The sequence below is a fragment of the Lepus europaeus genome, chromosome 21 (genome assembly GCF_033115175.1).
Source record: "Lepus europaeus isolate LE1 chromosome 21, mLepTim1.pri, whole genome shotgun sequence".
NCBI lineage: Eukaryota > Metazoa > Chordata > Mammalia > Lagomorpha > Leporidae > Lepus > Lepus europaeus.
In genome coordinates, this window is record NC_084847.1 from 16769237 (window position 1) to 16791982 (window position 22746).

General features: G+C 38.4%; 1 protein-coding gene across 1 annotated transcript in view; it reads right to left on the reverse strand.

Annotated features, from left to right (window-relative positions):
* The window catches only part of LOC133750442 (phospholipid-transporting ATPase ABCA3-like), a 170720-nt gene that overhangs the window by 121378 nt on the left and 26596 nt on the right, over positions 1 to 22746 (reverse strand). The window contains exons 4-8 of the mRNA XM_062180048.1: positions 22275 to 22416; positions 19093 to 19349; positions 6126 to 6242; positions 5683 to 5800; positions 2374 to 2547 (exon numbers count right to left, since the gene is read on the reverse strand). Coding sequence (XP_062036032.1) covers positions 2374 to 2547; positions 5683 to 5800; positions 6126 to 6242; positions 19093 to 19349; positions 22275 to 22416 — 808 coding nt within the window. The remainder of the gene's footprint in view (positions 1 to 2373; positions 2548 to 5682; positions 5801 to 6125; positions 6243 to 19092; positions 19350 to 22274; positions 22417 to 22746) is intronic.

Below are 22746 nucleotides of genomic sequence, written 5' to 3' on the forward strand. Positions count from 1 at the left end.
TGAAATTTGATGATTGTTTACAGCCCTTATCTATACTGTTAAGGAACAGTGTTTTTTTCTTCATACTATTTGTTGAACTCTTAGTGTAGTGTTAACCTTATAAGTATAAAGTAAACTGAAAAGAGATCTTTGTAAAAATTAACTGTGGGAATAGGAGAGGGAGGAGGAAAAAGGGTTGCAGCATGGGCGGGAGGGAGGGTAGGATGGGAAGTATCACCATGTTGCTAAATTTGAATATATGAAATACATGAAACTTATACACTTTAAATAAAATTTTTAAAAGAAAATAAAATTCATAGAGAAATAAATGTACTTAACCTTACTACAAATTAATAACATAACTACACTGAGAGAAAAAGTTAAATAAGTTTTTTTTTTTTAATTTATTTGACAGATAGAGTTAGAGAGTGAGAGAGAGAGGCCTTCCTTCAGTTGGTTCACCTCCCAAATGGCCGCTACGGCCAGAGCTACGCCGATCTGAAGCCAGGAGCCAGGTGCTTCTTCCTGGTCTCCCATGTGAGTGCAGAGGCCCAAGCACCTGGGCCATTCTCCACTGCCTTCCTCGGTCACAGCAGAGAGCTGGACTGGAAGAGGAGCAACTGGGACTAGGACCCAGTGCCCATATGGGATGGTGGTGCTGCAAGCGGAGGATTAACCAAGTGAGCCATGGCACCAGCCCCCTAAAGTAAGTTTTGAACACAATACTTCAAGTACATACCCTTAAGTAAATATAGAAAGGATTATAAACAAATAATCATCATATTGGCTATTCACACTGGTGTGGATTCTGTACCTATTTTCTGAAAACTAAAAAAAAAAACAGTAAATATATTGATAATGGTTAGAGTTAGGATTCTCATGGTTGCAAAAGAAAATAAAAATATGTACTGGGAAAAATTTGATGATAAACATTTATGTTGGACTGAAACTGGGTATAACAGAATGAACTCACAGATTGTAACATAAGGATACTGACCTGGGGTGTCTCAATCTCAGCACTACTGATGTTTGGAGTTGGACACTTTACGTTGTAGGACTGTACTTTGTGGGATACTTAATAGAATCTCTCGACTATAACTATTTGCTATCAGTAGCAATCTTCAATAATGGCAATCAAAACCCAAAAACATCTTTAGATATTGCCACTGTTCTCTGGGTGGCAAAATAACCCCCAGAAGAGACTACTGACATACATAAAATTTGGACATATTTGAGGGGTCTTCAAATATTTCCTGGAAACTATTGTGAAGAAAACTGCATGAACTTCAATTTTTCTTAAACTAAAATAAACTTGTTTTTAAATTTCATTTTCCCGGCTGGCGCCGTGGCTTAACAGGCTAATCCTCTGCCTTGCGGCGCCGGCACACCAGGTTCTAGTCCCGGTTGGGGCGCCGGATTCTGTCCCAGTTGCCCCTCTTCCAGGCCAGCTCTCTGCTGTGGCCCGGGAAGGCAGTGGAGGATGGCCCAAGTGCTTGGGCCCTGCACCCGCATGGGAAACCAGGAGAAGCACCTGGCTCCTGCCTTCGGATCAGCGAGATGCGCTGGCCGCAGCAGCCATTGGAGGGTGAACCAACGGCAAAAAGGAAGACCTTTCTCTCTGTCTCTCTCTCTCTCACTATCCACTCTGCCTGTCAAAAATTTTTTTTTTCATTTTCCATGTAAGAAAACATGTAAGTATATTTATTTATGTTTGCATATATAGACAAGAAGTCTTCAAAGTTGTGGAAATATACTTATTATTTTAAAATATGTATATAGTTCAAAATGTTTTTGAACTAAAATCAATTTGTCTTTTTAAACTCCATTTTCTCACATTTTGAAGTACCCTTAAAACTGCATGCAGCCGGCGCCGCGGCTCACTAGGCTAATCCTCCGCCTGAGGCGCCGGCACACCGGGTTCTAATCCCGGCCAGGGCGCCGGATTCTGTCCCAGTTGCCCCTCTTCCAGGCCAGCTCTCTGCTGTGGCCTGGGAAGGCAGTAGAGGATGGCCCAAGTGCTTGGGCCCTGCACCCGCATGGGAGACCAGGAGAAGCACCTGGCTCCTGCCTTCGGCTCAGCGCAGTGCGCTGGCCACAACACGCTGGCCGCAGTGGCCATTTGAGGGTGAACCAACGGTAAAGGAAGACCTTTCTCTCTGCCTCTCTCTCTCACTGTTCAATCTGCCTGTCAAAAAAAAAAAAAACTGCATGCATACCATATACATACATAGTGCACATATATAATTTTTGTGGTCAAGAAAATATAATAAAAAATATAGCTAAGAAACACTACAATCAACTTTTGCCCCCCACCTCTTGACCAACCCCACACTGCCTGCCTTTTCTTTCTAGGGATCAAACCATTAAAGGCATTCTCACCAAGGAAAAACTTACCCTTCATTTCCATCTTGCACAGCAAATCAACGCCAATAGCTAATGCAATATTTGCAATAAGGCAGGCAGACACCTTCTGAGTGAGGCTCATCACTGCATACTGGTCTATGACGATTACTTGTGGAAAGAAAGTGAGAAAATAGAAGAAACCTGTAATGGCAACAGCCAAGGAAGCTGAAATGAAGAAAAATATAGTCAATTTACACAAGCTGCAAAAGTTAGCAATAGAAATACCTTCATTTTATTACCAAGGAACCAGTGCTTCTTTACATACATATAAACTCTAAAAAAGAAGTAAAATTTTATTCATTACCACATCACTGGCCTCTGGTACAGTGTCTAATACATAATAGGTGCTCAATAAATATTTTTGTTTGAATGAAAAAAATACATGAATGATGTAAGGCAAAAACTTTGGAATTTATCTTCCTTCTTCTATTAGTGCAAATATCTTATCATTGAAGGAAGTGTTTACCTATATGTTTATAATTTTTATTTTTGTTTATCACCATTGAGCCTAACAAATTAGATGTACAATACTGGTTCACATTATATGAAGATACCCATATCATTTCCATTAATTTTTAAATTTTCATAGACAAAAATGAAAATAATGCTTTCCTACATACAATTTTAGTCTTGTTACTTTTCAAACCCATGTTTATGACACTTTAAAAAGAATATCTAAGACAACAGAGTCAGTATTACAGAGAACCACAGGATTTAAAGTACTATGTATTATAAGAATTGCATTATTTTAGTCCAGTGGGAACAGAAAAAAAAAAACAGATAAGCTTTTTTTTTCCTCAAAGATTTATTTATTGGGGCTGGCACCGTGGCATAGCGGGTAAAGCCACCACCTGAAGTGCCAGCATCCCGTATGGGTGCTTGTTTGGGTCCCAGCTGCTCCACTTCTGATCCAGCTCTCTGCTACGGCCTGGGAAAGCAGTAGAAGACAGCCCAAGTCCTTGGGCCCCTGCACCCGCGTGAGATATCCAGAAGAAGCTCCTGGCTCCTGGCTTTGGATTGGCACAGCTCCGGCGTTGTGGCCAACTGAGGAGTGAACCGGAGGATGGAAGATACCTCTTTCTCTCTCTCTCTCTCTCTCTCTCTCTCTCTCTCCCTCCCTCCCTCCCTCCCTCCCTTTCTCTCTCTGTGTAACTCTGACTTTCAAACAAATAAATCAGAGTTACAGAGAGCGAGAGGCAGAGGCAGAGAAAGATCTTTCCACTGGTTCACTCCCATAAGAGTGGGAATAGGGAAGAGAGGAGGAAAAAGGGTGGAAGCATGGGCAGGAGGGAGGGGTGGGTAGGAAGAAATACTATATTCCTAAATCTGTATATGTGAAATTTGTATACCTTTAAACAAGAAGAAAAAATAAAATTAAAATACTGATGAAAAACATCGAGCTATGGAATCAAAGCAAGAAACACTTGGGAATTTACCCAAACAAAATGAAATCAGCATATAAAAGAATTTAGCTTTACCTTCATGTTTATTGCAGCTTAATTCACAATAGCTAAGATATAGAGTCAACACAGATGTCTATCAACTGACTGGATAAAGACACACACACACACACAAATACTACTCAGCCATAAAGAAGAATGAAATCCTGTCTTGCAACAAAATAGATGCAACTAGAAACTATTATGCTTATGTCTATAACCAGTTTTAGAAAATCTTCAGCTAGGATGTTTTTAAATACTGCTCTCATTCTCTGCTCTCCCTCAGGGACTAAAATTAAACTTCTTTTAGAGTTTCTTACCATGTCTAAATGTCTCTTCCAATGTATCTTGTATTTTTCATACTGTTTAAAATTTTCATACTGCATTTAAATCTGTGTGTTTTCTACTGACAAATTTTCCAATTAAGTAATACTCCATTCAACTATGTCTTGTCTACTTTTATTTCTATTTATTCTTACTTCTACTACAACTGCTTCATTTTTAAGTCTGGTATGTACATTTGAGATTTTTACTCATATATTCCAGGGATCTTATAAAATTCCTTATCTTTATCTTTTTCTCAAATTTACAAATCTATGTTTATTGTAAAGTTCTTATCTGAAAAATCCAGTATCTAAATTATCTGTGGCTATCTATGGCCTACATTTTCTCTTAGTATTCAGTCAGTAAGTCCTTTTTATTTCTGCATTCCTTGTAATTTTTTTGTTTTATGTACATTGTAAAGAAAAAAATGAGATGAAGAAAAAATGAAATACAATTAATGTAATTAATTTTACATCCCACTAAAGAGTTAACATTTCTTCAGGAAGGCAGATGAAATTCCCTAAGTATTTAGGTTTTGTCAATAAAATAGAAAAATAACTTGCATAGACATTTCCCAAAAAATGTATACAATCTAACAAGCTCACACACACACAAATGCTCACCATCATTAGCCATAAAATAACTGCAGTTTAAAACCACAAAGAGATACTATTTCATTCCTACAGTATGACCATAATCTTAAAAACAAAATAAAAACAAAACATTAGCAAGGATATAGAGAAACTGAAACCTTTATATACTGTTTATGGTAATGTAAAAATGATGTAGCCACTATGCAAAACAGTTTGGCAGTTCCTCAAAAAGTTAAACAAAGAGGAGCCCAAATTGTGATACAGTAGGTTGAACCACTGCTTGTGATGCCAGCATCCCATATTAGAGGGCTAGTTCAAATCCCAGCTGCTCCACTTTTGGTCCAGCTTCCTGCTAATGTTCCTTGGAAGGCAGAGGATGATGGCCCAGGTGTTTGGACCCCTGCCACCTATGTGGAAGACCTGGATGGAGATCCTGGATCCTGGTTTTGGCCTAGCCCAGACCTAGCTGTTACAGCCATTTAGGGAATGAACCACAAGATCGACATCTCTCCTCTCTTTCTTCCTCTCTCGGTTGCTATGCCTTTCAAATAAACAAATCTTTTTTTAAAAAAAAGTTAAACACATGGACCAGCACGGTGGCATAGTGGGTAAAGCTGCCGCCTGCAGTGCTGGCATCCAATATGGGTGCCAGTTTGAATCCCACTCCCCCATCCCCAATCTAGCTCCCTGCTATTGCACCTGGAAAAGCAGATGGCTCAAGTGGAAGACCTGGAAGAAGTTGCTGGCTCCTGGCTTAGGATCAGCCCAGCTCTGGCTTCTGAGGCCATTTGGGGAGTGAACCAGCAGATGGAGCATCTCTCTCCCTCTCTCTCTGCCTCTGCCTCTCTGTAACTCTGCCTTTCAAATAAATAAATAAATAAATAAATCTTTTTTAAAAAATTCAAACACTGAGAATCTTTCATAAAAAAGAATTTTAGACTCACCGTTAGTAAAGAATGTGCTAATCATAAAGCCAAATAATATTAAGCTGATGACATATAACAGGAAAAAGACAGTAACTACTGATGGATCACTGTGTTGAAGGATTCTCTCATGGACAATCTGGCAAAACAATCAGGAATCTGATTTAGACATATCCAAAGTGGTATTACAGAAAAACAAAAAGAATTGAAGAAAAATATTTAGTGGTCCCAGTGAAATGGGTCACCCTGCTCAGTGAAATACAAATTAACTCATTTCTTACAGACCAATCATCTAGGTCTATTGCTTTGTTTGCTGATAAACTAAGCAGTTTCTGTATCTCTGCATTGGAATCAATGAAAATACATTTACTATTCTGCAAACTAAAATTCACTAAGTCCCCCCCCAATTACTTTATCCCTCTCACAGCTTAGCTGCAATACTCTGTATTAAAATAAATACTTGCCTTGAAAAACAGAACTGCACACAGTAAAATGATGATGATTAAATATAAGATGAGGTATGTGACAAAATATGAAGCCCAGAGCATACCATTACTGAGTCCTATCATGAGCTGGTACTCCTGTGGGAGAGTTAACACAAACCAAACACAAAGAACAATTTGTGGTTTTCAAAACACACTATGAGCTGATTTAATTACCACAATGACTTACACAGGTTAAATACTATCATCGCATTTTACAGGGAAAAAAATCAAGATCAGAAGAGCCTGTTGACTGATCAAGCCATCCCCCTAGGGAGTGACAATATTGTGACTTCAACTCAGAATTCTGAGTCTGGTGGTCTTCTCTCCCATAACTTACCAGTTATAGTTCTGTCATAATAAATCCTTAAATAAAAATTTTAAATGCAGAAAGACTGCCCTTCTTTTAACTATGTCCCCCTTCAGGAAGTATTAAGACAAATAGGTAAATAAACTTTAATTCCATTATAGATTAGAGCAGGGATAGGCAGACTACAGTCCATGAGCCAATCCAGACATCTCATACTCTTTTGTAAATAAAGTTTACTGACACACAGACATGCTCACTCACTTCTTTGTTAAGTGTGCCTACAACTGATCTATATCAAACTTCTATATAGATTAGAAGGCCGGACCCACAGAGGGTTACACAGCAGCGAAACTCCCTGTTCCCTGCTCTTCATGCTCTACAATGCTGTCTGCATGTTTCTGAGATCGCTTTTTAGTGATTAAAAAAAACTTGGATAACTTCAATTTAGCAGACTTTTTATGAGCAATTAAATGATTCATGAACTTGGAAATACCCTAAGCCAGCAAAGAATCAGGGAACTCTGTCACCAATGTGAACAGGGCAATATTGATAGAAAGTAAAAGGAAACAACATACACAAACAGCCTGACTGCACCCTGGTCTTTGCCTTATTTGGAACCATCTGAGCAGTTTGCAGCTTGTGATTGGCTGAAAGCTCAGCAGGGATGACAGGCCAAGATTCATCCACTTGCTACAAGAATATGCTCTTAAGTTAGGGTTCAATTTGTTTATAAGTTAGGTTACAGTGTACTAATTACAGAGATAACTTTAAGCCAAATTGAACAATTACTCCATTTTAGTCAGCCTCTCAATTCTGAGAGATTAAAACCTTGGGCACTGAAACCACTTTCAATTGCCATCATAATGGACTTGTTTTGTCCCTTTATGAAATTCACATCTAACAAGACCATATTCATTGTATGATTCTTCATGCTTTCTTCATGTTTTGGAGGTTTGGGTCACAATTCTGAAAGACAATCCAGATACCCGAATCTCAAATGTCAAAATCCTGAAAGATCAAAATCTTTAAAGCCCAAAATTCCAAAAGATAAAATTCCAAAAATGAAGTTTGGAAAAAATAATTTTAAAAGTAGTTAAAACACCTTTATTTACATTTTAAAGGGTAATTTATTTGAAAAACTAAAAAAAACAACAGAATACTTCTTAGACCACTTCACACAATAGGCAATAACAAATATTTTTACAAGAATATTCACTCAGGTCTATAAAACAGTAGTCATATATGTATAAGAGTTATGAGCAGACAAACTATATTCATAAAGAAATAAGTTAAAAAAACATAACAAATGCATGCCACTATGGTTGGCAATTGTGTGCACACAAACTTTCATAACAGCAGTCATGAGAAACACCACAACAGACAACCTCAATCCATGACTGATCATCACCACACATATGGCCATTTTATCTTTCACAAATGCAGGAAGATAAAAGAGTGTATCTTCATTTCCTGAGGAACTTTTAGCATTTTTATTCCATACACAATGCATATACACAAAGTCACCATTGTGATAATGCACTTGTGTGGAATCAAATTTACAAAGCACTGCATTAAAATTAAACTCTAACATTCTTTATACAACTTGTATCTCAGAATTGGAGATATGCGAATATGAAATATACAGTGCAGGGAATTGTAAAAATGTAATACTGAAGCAGGTGTTTTGTACAGTGTTTAACATACTGTTTTCGGTACACCTGTATCCTACATCAATGTGTCTGGGTTCAAGTCCTCTCTGCTTCTGATTCCAGCTTCCTGTCAATGCACACTCTGGGAGGCAGCAGTTATAGTGTAAGTAGTTGAGTCCCTGGCACCTGTGCAGAAGACACAGATTGAGTTCTGGACTCCTGTCTTTGACCTAGACCAGTCTTGCTGTTGTGAGTATTTGATGGAAGATCTCTGTGTGTCTGTCTCTCTCTCTCTCTCTAATTAAAAAATAAAAACCTTTTAAAATCTGAATTCTTAACAAGTAATACTGACAATTTAAAGTAACAGTAAAAATTGAAAGAAAAAAACTAAAAAGAAAAATTTGACATAAAAATGTACCAAAGGGGTAGATTATGGGCAATTATATGTAGATATATCCATAACAGCTGATTGACATGATCTTCAAGTATTTTTTTGAAATACTAATATGTTTTCCCTGTTAAAAAATGTGAAGGATTGAAAAAAAATCAAGTGGCTATAAATATGTGAATTTATTTCTGGGTTGTCTATTCTGCTGCATTAATCTATAGGTCTGTTTTTATGCTTGTACTATGCTTTTTTGATTACTATAACTTTGTTGTATGTTTTGAAGTCAGATATTGTGATGCTCCAGCTTTGTTTATTTTGTTCAGGATTGTTTTTGTTATTTGAGGTCTTCTGTGATCGTATTTTTTGAAATAAATTTTTCACTTATTTGAAAGGCAGGCAGACAGACAGGTGAGCGTTGTGGTGCAGTGGGTTAAGCTGCCCCTTGAGACACCTGCATCCTATATCAGAGGGCTGATTTGGGTTCTGGCATCTCTGCTTGATTCATTTTCCTCGTAATGCATCCTGAGAGGCAACCAGTGATGGTTCAAGTGCTTGGACACCTGCCACCCAAATGAGACCCAGAAGGGGTTCTGGGCTCCTAGCTTCAGCCTGGCACTTTCTATGTCACTCTGCCTTTCAAGTATATGAAAAGGAAACCTTTTTCTTAAAAAAAAGAAAGAGAGAAAGACCTTCCTTCAGCTGGGTCACTCTCCCAAATGGGGGTGGGCCAGGCAGAGAAGCCAGCAGCTTCCATCACAATGAACAGTTGCAATTTTACCTTGATGACAATGACTCTCCTGGGAGAATGCATTCACACTATCTGCATGGCAGATCTTCCACACCTAATACAATCAGGCTCATACCAAATCTTCTCTGGAAACACTTCCACAGGCACACCCAAAACAATGCCTGATCAGTCTTTGAGGTATTGGTCCTGCCTCAGAGGATGCAATGATTCTGCACACAAACAAAAATACACTAATCCCCTGCTGAGAATTCAGGTTTCAATCCCTATTATAGGAGCCTTGAATGTCTTTAGTTCCAATGTGAATTGCAGATTTGGGCTTTCAGGGTTTCAACATTCAGGATTTTAATCTCTATGGATTGTGATTTTTGGATTATGGCATTTGGGAATGTCTTTCAGAATTATGACTGGCACTGAGATTTCTGTGATTCTAACTGTAAAGAAACTCTTCTTAGTCAAAGAAAAAAGGCAAGAAAAAAAAATAAAGATCATCCAGCTTAGAAAGGAGGAAGTCAAGTTACCCCTGTTCACTAAGAAAGAAATCTCATTCATAATACTTACTAAAACTAGCCACGAATAAATGTAACCAAGGAAGTAAGTAACTTCTACAATGGAAATTGTAAGACATAAAGGTAGGAAGTAGAAGACATCAAAAAAATGAATAAAAAGGAAAGGTATTCTATGTTTATGAATTGGAAGCATTAAAATTGTTAAAATGTCCATATTGCTCAAAGTAATTTACAGATTTAATATATAACTTTGAAAATACCAATGATATTCTTCACAAAACTAGAAAAAACAATTACAGAAAACTCCAGGTATCCAAAACAATCCCAAACAAAATAAACAAAGATGGACATCACAATATCTGACTTAAAAACATACTACAGGCCGGCGCCATGGCTTAACAGGCTAATCCTCCGCCTTGCAGCGCCGGCACACCGGGTTCTAGACCCGGTTGGGGCACCGGATTCTATCCCGGTTGCCCCTCTTCCAGGCCAGCTCTCTGCTTTGGCCCGGGAAGGCAGTGGAGGATGGCCCAAGTCTTTGGGCCCTGCACCCGCATGGGAGACCAGGAGAAGCACCTGGCTCCTGGCTTCGGATCAGCATGATGCGCCGGCCGCAGCGGCCATTGGAGGGTGAACCAACAGCAAAGGAAAACCTTTCTCTCTCTCTCTCTCTCTCTCTCTCACTATCCACTCTGCCTGTCCAAAAAAAAAAAAAAATACTACAAAGTTAAAGTAATCAAAAAAGCATGGTAGAATCATATAAACAGACCTACAGATTGATGCAGCAGAACAGACACCCAGAAATAAATTCATGCACTTACAGCCAATTGAGTTTTTTCAATCCTTCACATTTTTAACAGAGAAAGCATATTAGTATTTTTGTCACAATAAATTAACTACCTATAACTTCCTCTATTTTTTATCCAAACTCCTTTAATTCTTCTAGTAATCAACATTCTGTGTTCAGATTGAGTCTTTTTTTAAATTAGCACCCATTATAAGAGAGAACATGCAGTATTTGTTTTTCTATGTTTGTCTTTTCACTAAACATGATGTCTTCCATTTCCATCCATTTTACTGAAAATTACAAGATTTCATTTTTAATTTTTTAAAGATTTATTTATTTATTTGCAAGTCAGAGTTACACAGAGAGAGGAGAGGCAGAGAGAGAGAGAGAGAAGTCTTCCATCTGATGGTTCACTCCCCGATTGGCCACACTGGCTGGAGCTGCACTGATCTGAAGCCAGGAGCCAGGAGCTTCTTCTGGGTCTCCCATGCAGGTGCAGGGGTCCAAGGACCCAGGCCATCTTCTATTGTTTTTCTAGGTCATAGCAGAGAGCTGGATCTGAAGTGGAGCAGCTGGGTCTCAACCTACGACCATATCAGGTGCTGGCGCTTCAGACCTAGGTGTTAACCCGCTGCACCACAGCACCGGCCCCAAGATTTCATTTTTTAAAGCTGAATAGTATTCCACTGTATATGTGTATGTATATGTATATTTTCTTTATCCATTTATATGATAGACAGCTTGGTTGATTCTTTGTTTTGGCTACTGTAAACAGTGCTGTTATAAACATGTTGGAACAGGTGTCTCTTTGATAGAATAATTTCATGTCCTCTGGGTATATACACAGAAGTGAGATTGCTGAATCAAATGTAAGTTCAATTTCTAGGTTTTTTTTTTCTTTTTTCCATTTCTAGCTTTTATTTTTTTTGTTTAGTTTTTAAAGTGGAAGTATTTTATTGCTTTTTAGCAATTGAAAAATACATGAGTGTTCTTATAAAGCACTCAGTGACAAAAATATTCAAAACAGAAAATTAAAGGTTTCAAGATATTCCCATATAAAAACCTACAGGAAGTATGAGAAGGCTTAGCCATAAATGCAAAGAAATGTAATAAATATATGAAGTGAAAATTATTTGTATGGTCATCAAAAAAAACAGAAAATACAGATTTAATAAAAATTTTAGCACAGCCATATTGAGAGGATGGAGGAATGTAGAGGGAAGATATGAGATTGAAAATTTTCCTTTACCCCTTACCCCTTTATGAATTAAGTGACATAAATATGTACTTTATATAGCACATGTATGTACATATGAAAAGAAATAACTGAAACAGTTATAAGTGGCCCCTCTTGTAGGATGAAATCTGAGGCAACTAGAAGGGCAAACTGTGCTGTGTTTGGTGACAAGCCTTGCCTTTTATAGCTACTTCACTATGTACTTGACAGGTATTTACAACTTAATTCAGATTAGGATAAAGCTCATAGCAGTAAGATGGAAAAACACTTGCATTTAAAGACAAAATTATTTTTAAAAAGTTTCTTAACATTTATGCTGGAGATTGTGGACTGTCAGTCATCAGCATGAAGCAAAGGAATGCAGGTAGGAACGCTTTAGATTCTACATGTGAGTCCAAGTTTCTCCAGGAGTTATAGTACCAGCAGTGATAGTCACAGAGCTGCAGGGCCTACAGGGGACTGCTCTCAGTTCTTGAAGGGCATGCAAGGGTGATGCTCTAACCCTGTGGTTAGAGGGGCAGAAGGGGCTTCCTCAGGTCTGGACTTCTGGAATTGTTTATGGGCTACTATTGGCAACTAGCCCCAAAAAGCCAACAGAAACTTCCCTAGACCACAGAGAACAAGGAAGTGTAGCTCCAGGGACTGTGCTCAGAATTCCTGTGGCTGTAAGATTCACAGGGGCCTGCTCTCTTACCTAGAAAGGGTAGAAAGGGCCCTTGTGACACTGGGTGTTTCTGGTGCTGAAGGGACTATTTGATTCCCCTTAAGACAAATTGAGTTGAGCAGTCTCTTGCCAGCAGCTTGAGTTTGGTGCGTATGGGGGCAGAGGAAGGCAGTGTGGGTTCCTTCCACAGAGCAGTCACTCAGACCCCAATTAGTTAGTTCTCTAGATATGACTGAAAGTCAGTGAGGACTGTAGCATTTCCCCACAGTTAGGGCTGCACATCTGTGACAGCAGCAGGAGTCCCAGTGCTTTCTGCTTGCCCTTTCTCAGTAAGATGGCATCCCTGGCTGAGGAGCTTGTGAGGAGCTATGGGCCATGGCAGCAGAGGGCAGGCTTTGTTCCTCTCTCTCTACTTTAGCGTCCTTGTGCTGCTTGCAGATCTCATCACTTCCTCACTGAAGTTTTTCCCTCATTCAGTCTCATTTCTAATATTTTATATATAGAACCCTTCTCCCAGAAAGATGGCGTTCCCTCTGCCAGGCCAGACAACTGATTTTTTACAAAGTTGCCAAGAATATTCACTGGACAAAGTGCAGGCTCTTTGACAAATGATGCTGAGAAAACTGAATGTCCGTATGCAGACAAAAGAAACTAGATTCCTATTTCTCACCATATACAAAGATCAATTCAAAATAGATAAAATATCTAAATGTGAGATCCAAAACTACTAGATGAAAACATAGGTTAAATACTTCAAAACATGGGTATAAGCAATCATCTTTTTGTCAGATCCCAAAAAGACAAGCAACAAAATCCAAACAAGACAAATGGAATTATTTTAAACTAAGAAGTTTTCTCAAAGCAAATAAAATAGTTCACAGAATTAATTCATCCTGCAGAATGAAAGAAAATATTTTCAAACTATTCATTTGACAGGAATTAATATTGAAAATATACAGGGGCCAGTGCTGTGGCATGGCAGGTGGGGCCACTGCCTGCAGTGTTGGCATCCATGTGGGCGCCGGTTTGAGTTCCAGCTGCTCCACTTCCGATCTAGCTCTCTGCTGTGGCCTGGGAGAGCAGTAGAGGATGGCCCAAGTTCTTGGGCCCCTGCACCCGCATGGGAGACCCGGAGGAGATGCCTGGCTCCTGGCTTCAGATCAGTGCAGCTCCAGCCATTGTGGCCAATTGGAGAGTGAACCAGGGGACTGAGGACCTCTCTCTCCCTCTCCCTCTCTCTGCCTCTCCTTCTCTCTGTGTGTAGCTCTTTTTTTTTTTTTTTTTTTTTTTTTGACAGGCAGAGTGGACAGTAGAGGGAGACAGAGAGAAAGGTCTTCCTTTTGCCGTTGGTTCACCCTCCAATGGCCGCCGCGGCCGGTGCCCTGCAGCCGGCGCACAGCGCTGTTCCGATGACAGGAGCCAGGTGCTTCTCCTGGTCTCCCATGGGGTGCAGGGCCCAAGCACTTGGGCCATCCTCCACTGCACTCCCGGGCCACAGCAGAGAGCTGGCCTGGAAGAGGGGCAACCGGGACAGGATCCGGTGCCCCAACCGGGACTAGAACCCGGTGTGCCGGCGCCGAAGGCGGAGGATTAGCCTAGTGAGCCACGGCGCCAGCCAGCTCTAATTTTCAAATAAATAAATAACTCTTTAAAAAAAGAAAATATATAAGGAATTCAAACAATTCAACAGCAGATACATAAAGGGAAAATTATATGAATACATATTTTTCAAAAGAAGATATACAAATGACCAAAAATACATGAAAAAGTTCTAAACAGTAATCATCAGAAAAGTGCAAATCAAAACCACAATCAGATGTCACCCCAGTTAAAATGGCTATAATCAACAGAGCCAAAAATAAATGCTGGTAGGGATGTGGAAAAAGGAAATTCATATGATACAGATGGGAATGTAACTTAGTACAGTACAGAGGTTCCTCAGAAAATCCAAAACAGAACTACCATGTGATTAAGCAAGCTTGCTACTAGGTATACTCATATATTCAAAGGAATCTAATATGATATAGCAAACAAACATCTGCTCTCCCATGTTTATTATGAGTAGCAGCACTGCTCACAATAGCCAGGATATGGAATCAACCTAGGTGACTGGTTATGTATTATTTGGTAAAGAAAGTGTAGTATAGAAACACAATGGAATATTATTCAGGTATGAAAAAAGGATGAAATGTCATTTGTGGCAACATAGAAGGAGCTAGAGTTTATTATGTGAAGTGAAATAAGTCAGGTATAGATACACCCATACTACATATTCTCACTTATATGTAAAGGCTAAAAAAAAATCTCTTTTTTAAAATTTAATTTTTAAGTTACACAAGTTTTATGTATTTCATAAACAAAGATTTAGGAACATAGAGGGATTCACCCCCCCTAGCCTCCCTCCCGCCCACAATCTGACCCTTCCTCCCCGTCCCTCTCAGAGTCCTATTCTTAATTTTTACTATGATCTATTTTCAGTATACATAATGATCATATAGTTAACCCTACTCTAAGTAAAGGAGTTCAATAGTATGAAGAGAAAGAAAACAAAACAGAACAAAACAAAATACTATTCCTCAATGGAAGACACATGGGCTATAAACAATCATCTATTCTGAAAATGTCTGTAACTAGAGAATAGAACAGTGGTTACCAGAGTCCAACAAGGATGTAGAAAAGAAGGAATGGAGAGAGGATTTTTTTTTTGACAGGCAGAGTTAGACAGTGAGAGAGAGAGACAGAGAGAAAGGTCTTCCTTCCATTGGTTCACCCCCAAAATGGCCACTACAGCCGGCGCACTGCGCCGATCCAAAGCCAGGAGCCAGGTGCTTCCTCCCGGTCTCCCATGTGGGTGCAGGGCCCAAGCACTTGGGCCATCCTCCACTGCCTTCCTGGGCCACAGAAGAGAGCTGGACTGGAAGAGAAGCAACAGGGACAGAATCCGGCGCCCCGACCGGGACTAGAACCTGGGGTGCTGGCACCGCAGGCAGAGGATTAGCCAAGTGAGCTGCAGCGCTGGCCAAGAGAGGATTGTTAATAGCTAGAAAGTTGCATTTGATAGAAGAAATAACTTCTACTGTTCTCTAGAAGAGTAAGGTAACCATACATGATGACAATTAATTAAGTATTTCATAAAGCTGGCAGAGAACATTCTGAATATTCCCAACATTAAAAATGACAAAAGTCTAAGGTGACAGATATGTCAATTACCCTGTCATATCATATATGCTGTATATGTGTATTGCAATGTCACATCATATCCCACAAATTTTTACAGCTATCAGATATCAAATAAAAATAAAAATATACCAGAAATCACAACAGAAATAAGATGCTATCTTGATGTACAGGGTAAATAAAATGCTACATTTCCACTTATATTTATGTAGCTAAGTGAAGAAAGGTAAATTAGGGATTCTAAAAGCAAAGATTAGGAAAGAAGAAAGTCTAAGGATAAGAGAAGAGATGTGAAGAAACTCAGTCAGTACAGGCTAAACACAGCAAGTACTAAAAAGCAGGCTACATCAAAATTAAGAACTGCATTCACCCAAATACACCACTAAAGCAAGTCGCAGAGTAGAAGAAAATATTTCTAATATGTATATATGTATGTCATATAAAGAATTATTCAAAATCAGTAAGTACTGCTTGAAAATAAAAGAAAAAGGAGAGGTAATCAAATAGAAAGTGGGGGACAGACTTGAATAAACACTTCACAAAAGACTACATCCAAATGACCAGGTACTCAAATATCAGTAGTTAACGGTACTCCACATCAATAGTTACAAAGGAAATTCAAATTAAAATAAAAATGAAATTCCATCATACATCTTCCAGAATGGTCAAAATTAAAAGGGACTAATATTGCCAAGTGTTAGCAAATATACAAAGCTTAAGTAATTCTCATTCATTATTGTTATGAGAATAAATTGACACGCCACTTTGGGAAAATATTTGACCTTATTTAATAATGTTGAAAACAGATACACTATATGCTCTACCACTTTAAATCCAGGTATATACCCAATGGAAAAATGTATACATATGTACAAAATTTTTACAGCAGCCCACTGTAAAAGCTCAATATTCAAACAATCAAATGCCCATCAACAGTAGAGTGACAATCTGTGATACATTCATTAAAAAGTCATATTATATTGCATTGAAAATGGCCAAACTACACTACATGGAATATCATGAATGATGCTCACGGACACAAAAGGATAGCTATTGCATGATTCTATTTCAAGTTCAAAATCAGGTCATGCTAAATCAGAGCTTTAGAAGTTAAGATAATGATTATCTCTGGGGAAGAAAGTTTAGTAACTTGAAAAAGACGCGAGGGAGTTTCTTGATTGCCAGCAATATTCTACTTCTTGACTACCACAGTTATATAGACACGCTCACACTTGATAATTCAAGGAGCTGCACACGTAGGGATGTGTATTTTTATGAGGATTCTTCAAAAAGTTCAAAGAAATTGTTTATTACAAAAAAAACTATGCATCGATTTCAAAAATTTTTAAACCAAAATAAATAATTTTTAATTCAACTTTTTGAAGAACTTTTTGAAGTACTCTCATATATATATTCTTTAACTAAAATTTTAAAAATAAAAAGTAGCTAACACTTTAAGTAACATGATTTAGGTCTGCATGATATGATCTGGAGATACAAAGTGAAAGTTGGTAAATTGCAGTTCAAAGTTGAAAATAAATTTCAAAGTTGTTATTCACTGGCTTGACAAGAGAAAGACATTCCAGTCAAAGAAAATAAAGAGGGCCTTGGAGCCAGCACTATGGCGCAGTGGATAAAACCATCACCTGCAGTGCCAGCATCCCTTATGGGCACCAGTTCAAATCCTGGCTGCTCCACTTCCAATCCAGCTCTCTGCTATGGCCTGGGAAAGCAGTAAAAGATGACCCAAGTCCTTGGGCCCCTGCACCTGCCTGGAAAGACCCAGAGGAGGCTCCTGGCTCTTGGCTTCAGATCAGTGCAGCTCCAGCCATTGCAGTTAGTTGGGGAACAAACGAGCGGATGGAAGACTGAACTGTCTCTCTCTTCCTCTCTGTAACTACCTTTCAAGTAAATAAGTAAATCTTAAAAATAAAATAAAATGGCTCTTAGTGAACCATGTTTAATTTGAGGGAAAAAGAATGTCATACAGAATAAGAGTAAGGAGCGAGGAAGAGATTGGGGGGGGCGGCTGAAGGGGGAAAGAGAGAGAGAGAGAATATTAGGAAAACCAATCGAGCTGTTTTTGAAACAGATGTTGAAAAATTCGTAAGAACTGCGATTAGAAAATGGCATTACCATAAATGTAGAGAAGACAAAACATGTGAGAGAGGAGAGAGCAGGAAGAAGAAAAATTTATATTGGTTGGCATCTACTGCACACAGGGACAAAGAAAACATACAGATAATGAATACTAACAGCTATACCTAACATTTCCTGTGTTGTGCACTAACAAATGGTATCATGACAATTCTTTGTGTAGGAGTATTTACATCTCTGTTCTAAAGATGAGGCACAGAGAAGTTAAGGAACTCACTCAAAAGTTACAGAGACAGGAAGTTGTGGGAGTCTCAAGTTCTATATGGTACTGATAATACCGAGGTTTCAAGCAGAGTGATTGGGGGATGACAATTTCATCAGAGTAATAACCATGAAAGCTGGGAGGAGGTACAATCCCTTGCCTAGAAGAAGAATGAGTTTTCTGTCTATCCAAATCTGCCCTCATTAAGCCCAGGCATCAGGAAACAGTGTTACTCAACCTCAATATAATTAGACAAGCCCCCAGAACACCCTAAGAACAATCTGATATATGGAAAAGAAAGTCCTTGAGCCGGCGCCGCGGCTCACTAGGCTAATCCTCCGCCTTGCGGCGCCGGCACACCGGGTTCTAGTCCCGGTCGAGGCACCGATCCTGTCCCGGTTGCCCCTCTTCCAGGCCAGCTCTCTGCTGTGGCCAGGGAGTGCAGTGGAGGATGGCCCAAGTCCTTGGGCCCTGCACCCCATGGGAGAAGCACCTGGCTCCTGCCATCGGAACAGCGCGGTGCGCCGGCCGCAGCGCGCCTACCGCGGCGGCCATTGGAGAGTGAACCAACGGCAAAAAGGAAGACCTTTCTCTCTATCTCCCTCTACTGTCCACTCTGCCTGTCAAAAAAAAAAAAAAAAAAAAAAAGGAAAGTCCTTGAAAGAAGTATGTGCAAAGTTTCAACAACTAAATTTAATTATATGCGTATCCATTTCCACTAATTTCTACCTCCAAATCCATCCTTAGTTCAGGCTCTCTCTGCTTTTCTCCTGATCAGTGATAGTTTCTTCATATCTGTTTCCTCACCTTAAGCCTTGCCTTCTCCATCAAACTTAAGTGTATCTTAAATTTATCAAATATAAGAGCTCATAAAATTATTTTGGCCCTTTTATTCCAAATGCTTGAGAAATTTAATATTTGACCTTTCTCCACAGCCAAATAAGAAATTTAGGTAAAAGATAAGATCAGAAAATGGATAAGTGGTATATTGTACGCTCTTAATTGATTCATATTTGCATGTTGTTACAGCAATACAATTCACTTTTCTAACTGTGTAGACACAACCAACCCTCCACATACACCTATTCCACAGGCCCAAAACATTACCAATAAAATGAAGTTACCTTTAGTCTGTTTTCCTTTTCCGACACAATGCTCCTGACGAGGGTAAATAAATTGTGAGAAAATACAAATAAAATAATCCAAGGAAATAAACCTATAAAACTCCACATATGCTCATCATGATAATATTCAGGATATGGAAATCTTCTAGCAAAAATTTGTAATCCAGCCATCACTGCTTCAGCTTTGTCATTATGATATGACATGATAGCTTTATCTAGGGAACGCTGCACAACCAGAAACCCTCTATGGAGGTACCCTAAATGAGAAAAGAAAGATTTTCAGGGATAGAATACAACAGTACAGCAAAAAAACTACACACACACACACACAACTTTTAATTCAGAGAAAAAAACAATTTCGCAAACACCTTTTTGTCATTTTGGACAAAATATACAATAAATAGCACGGAAATGTACATATTACATGAAAATGGTATGGCTGTTTTATGCAATTTTATCAGCCAAACTGATTAAGAATTCAAGCAAATACTACACACACCTTTGGCCATGATTTCAATGTATGTGTCCCTCTGGAATTCAAATGTTGGAACGTTATATCCAATGTAAGGGTTGTCAAAGGTAGGATCTTTAAGAAAGTAGTTATATGTATGCTCCACCCCCACAAATTAAATTAGTGCTCTTATATAAAAGAGATTGAAGATAGTACCTCCTATGATTAAATATGGTTTGTCCCCATGGATTCATGCAGAAGGTTAATTCCTAAGGACATGTTAATGGTATTGAGGTAGAAACATAACCTGGCTATGGTGTTTAGGGTGGAGCTCCCATGATTGACTCCTACTCACTTTACGAACAGGAAGAGGCACAAAGCCACAGACATGTGCACTCCTTGTCTCTCATCATGTGATGCCATAACTGCTGAAGGATTCTGCCAGCAAGAAGGCCATCTGCCTTGCAGTGTCACAGCCAAGAGGGATCCTCATAAGAGTCTACACTCTGCTATTTGCCTGAAGCCTCCAAAACTGTGAGCCTTTCTTTAAAAGCTCCGGTATTTTGTTACAGCTTAAAAAATATATATATAATGCAGAAAACCGGTTTGGAGGCGATTATTGCTTTCTCTTTCTCTATGCCTCCCTTGGGAGTGCCTGTCCTACTACTGTATTCTGGATGTCTGTAATTTTGGTTTTGTTCTTTTCTTTATTTCACAGGAGTTCATGGAATAAAAAGTTTGCCTTAAGTCTCAGATGAAAATTTAGACTTTTAAACTAATTCTGGACTGAGTTAAGACTCTGGAACTACTGGGAATGGCATGGTTGTTGTATGTGAGAAGGACATGGGTTTTGGGGACCAAGAGCAGAATACTATGATTCCTGTATGGTGTGTTATCCTGGATTTATGCAGAAGTTTAATTCCAAAAATCATATGTTAATGATATTAAAATGGCGGAAACTTTATGATGTCTAAAGGTGGGTCTTTGGGAAATGATTCATTTAGAAAAGGTCTTTAGGGTATAGTCACCATAACTGAATTGTAGGGGCTTTCTAAGGACACACACACACACACACACACAGTGTTCCCCGTCTCTTGCCATGGGATTTTACGCCACCTAAGTACTGCCAGCAAGAAAGCTATCACTAGAGGGGACTCCTAGACGGTGCATCTCCAGAATCATGAACCAAAATAAGCCTCCTTTATTTATAAAGTAATCTGCCTCAATAACTTTGTTATACTAGTGGAAATTGTATTAACACAGTGCCTTAGTCCCTGTTGCCCTTTTCCCCTTCCACCATGTGAGGATCCAGTGACCATTCCATCAAAGGGATGTAACAAGGTGCCAGGTTGCAGCACGTAACAATCCCTTACTAGATATGCAATTTCTAGCACCTTGATCTTATACTTTCCAGACTTCAGATTTGTAAGAAATAAATTTCTATTATTTTCAAATTGCCCAATCTGTCATATTTTATTATAGAAGTCTAGAACAGATTAAGACACCACTATACACTGGACATATAAATCTGCATATTCTTAGAATTGTATCTATGAACTATGAACTAGAATTGTGTCTACGAACATGAAATTTGTTCTCTTTATATTAGTAAAATAATGTAAATTTAAAATAGAAATGACATTCAAAATAAGAAAATTATACAATCTCATTTACAGTAACATCAAATAGAATAAAATATTTAATAATAAAGCTAATGAAGGAAATTAAGACATACTGAAAACTAAAAAACTGCTGAAAAGAAATTTAAGACACAAATAGTGTCCTAATACATGTTCATGTATTAGGAGAAATATTAATATCAATACTACCAAAGTAAACATTAATTTTAATAACTACTTTATAGTCTGTCAAATGATTTATCATATTCTTTTTTAAGATTTATTTATTTGTTTGCAAAGTAGAATTACAGACAGAGAGAGAGAAAGACAGAGAGAAAGGTCTTCCATCTGATGGTTCATGCCCCAAATGGCCACAACAGCCGGAATTGAGTTGATCTGAATCCAATAACCAGGAGCTTCCTCAGGGTCTCCCACACAGGTGCACTTGGGCCACCTTCCAATGCTTTCCCAGACCATAAGCAGAGAGCTGGAATGGAAGAGGAACAGCCAACACACAAACTGGTACCCATATGTTATGCCAGTGCCACAGGAGGAGGCTTAGACTACTACACCATAGTGCTGGCCCCTGATTTATCATATTCTTAACTGGATCCAGAATGACTGTTTACATTTTTTTTTAATGATAATGGTAAATTGTATGTAATTTTCATCTTCTGTTGATTAATTTCTTAAAGAAAATTATCAGAAATATTAAACTTGAAGCTCTTATTGTTTTTTTTCTTCTATGTAATTTGTACAACTGAAAAAGAATTTTAAATTGCCATTGCATAATTAAAAATCATTCAGCTCAAAAGCATATAGAATGCAGGCCATGTTAATATGTAAAATATGTGTCCATTCAGCAGATGGAAAATGTACCTAAGATTATATAAATGCACAGATACACAAAGTTTAGGAAATTATTTACAATAATAAAAAGACAATCTAAAAATGTATAAAATTCTCTATATACTTCTTTAAAAATAAATTGAAAAATTTACTGTTACAATAAACAACTTTTTCACATGTTGAAAGAAATGAATCATATATGTAATGCCTACCCACATGCAACAAAAGTAGTAATGTAACAGTGTGCTTAAAGATCTACTCACAAGGATCTCCTCCATCACTTATATTTGGGTTCCTGGGTCCTAGCGTAGGTATTCTTGGAAAAAGAAAAGATGTTTTCCAACCTTCTGATTGTCGGTTAGCACGGACAGAACTGTAATTACTAAAACGCAAGTGATATGTTACCTAAAATGAACAACAGAAAACAAACATTTTAAACCAATGAACATTGAAAAGCAAATATTAATAGTGAAAGGAAAATAAAACACAAATTTTTAAATTTTCTCTTGAGTACAGTTATGAACAATTTAGGATTCTGAATCATGAGAAACAACACTATTGCTACAATATAGGACAAATAGCAAACCAAGCATGCTGAAATTACAGTCAAAAAGCAAAATCAACATGTTTTATCTGTCCCCTGTGAACTTTATGACATTTTGCTTCTGAGTTTCAAAGACACAATAGTGGCATTTTGATCATCATTGTGAATATATTTTTCTAGACCTAGAATCA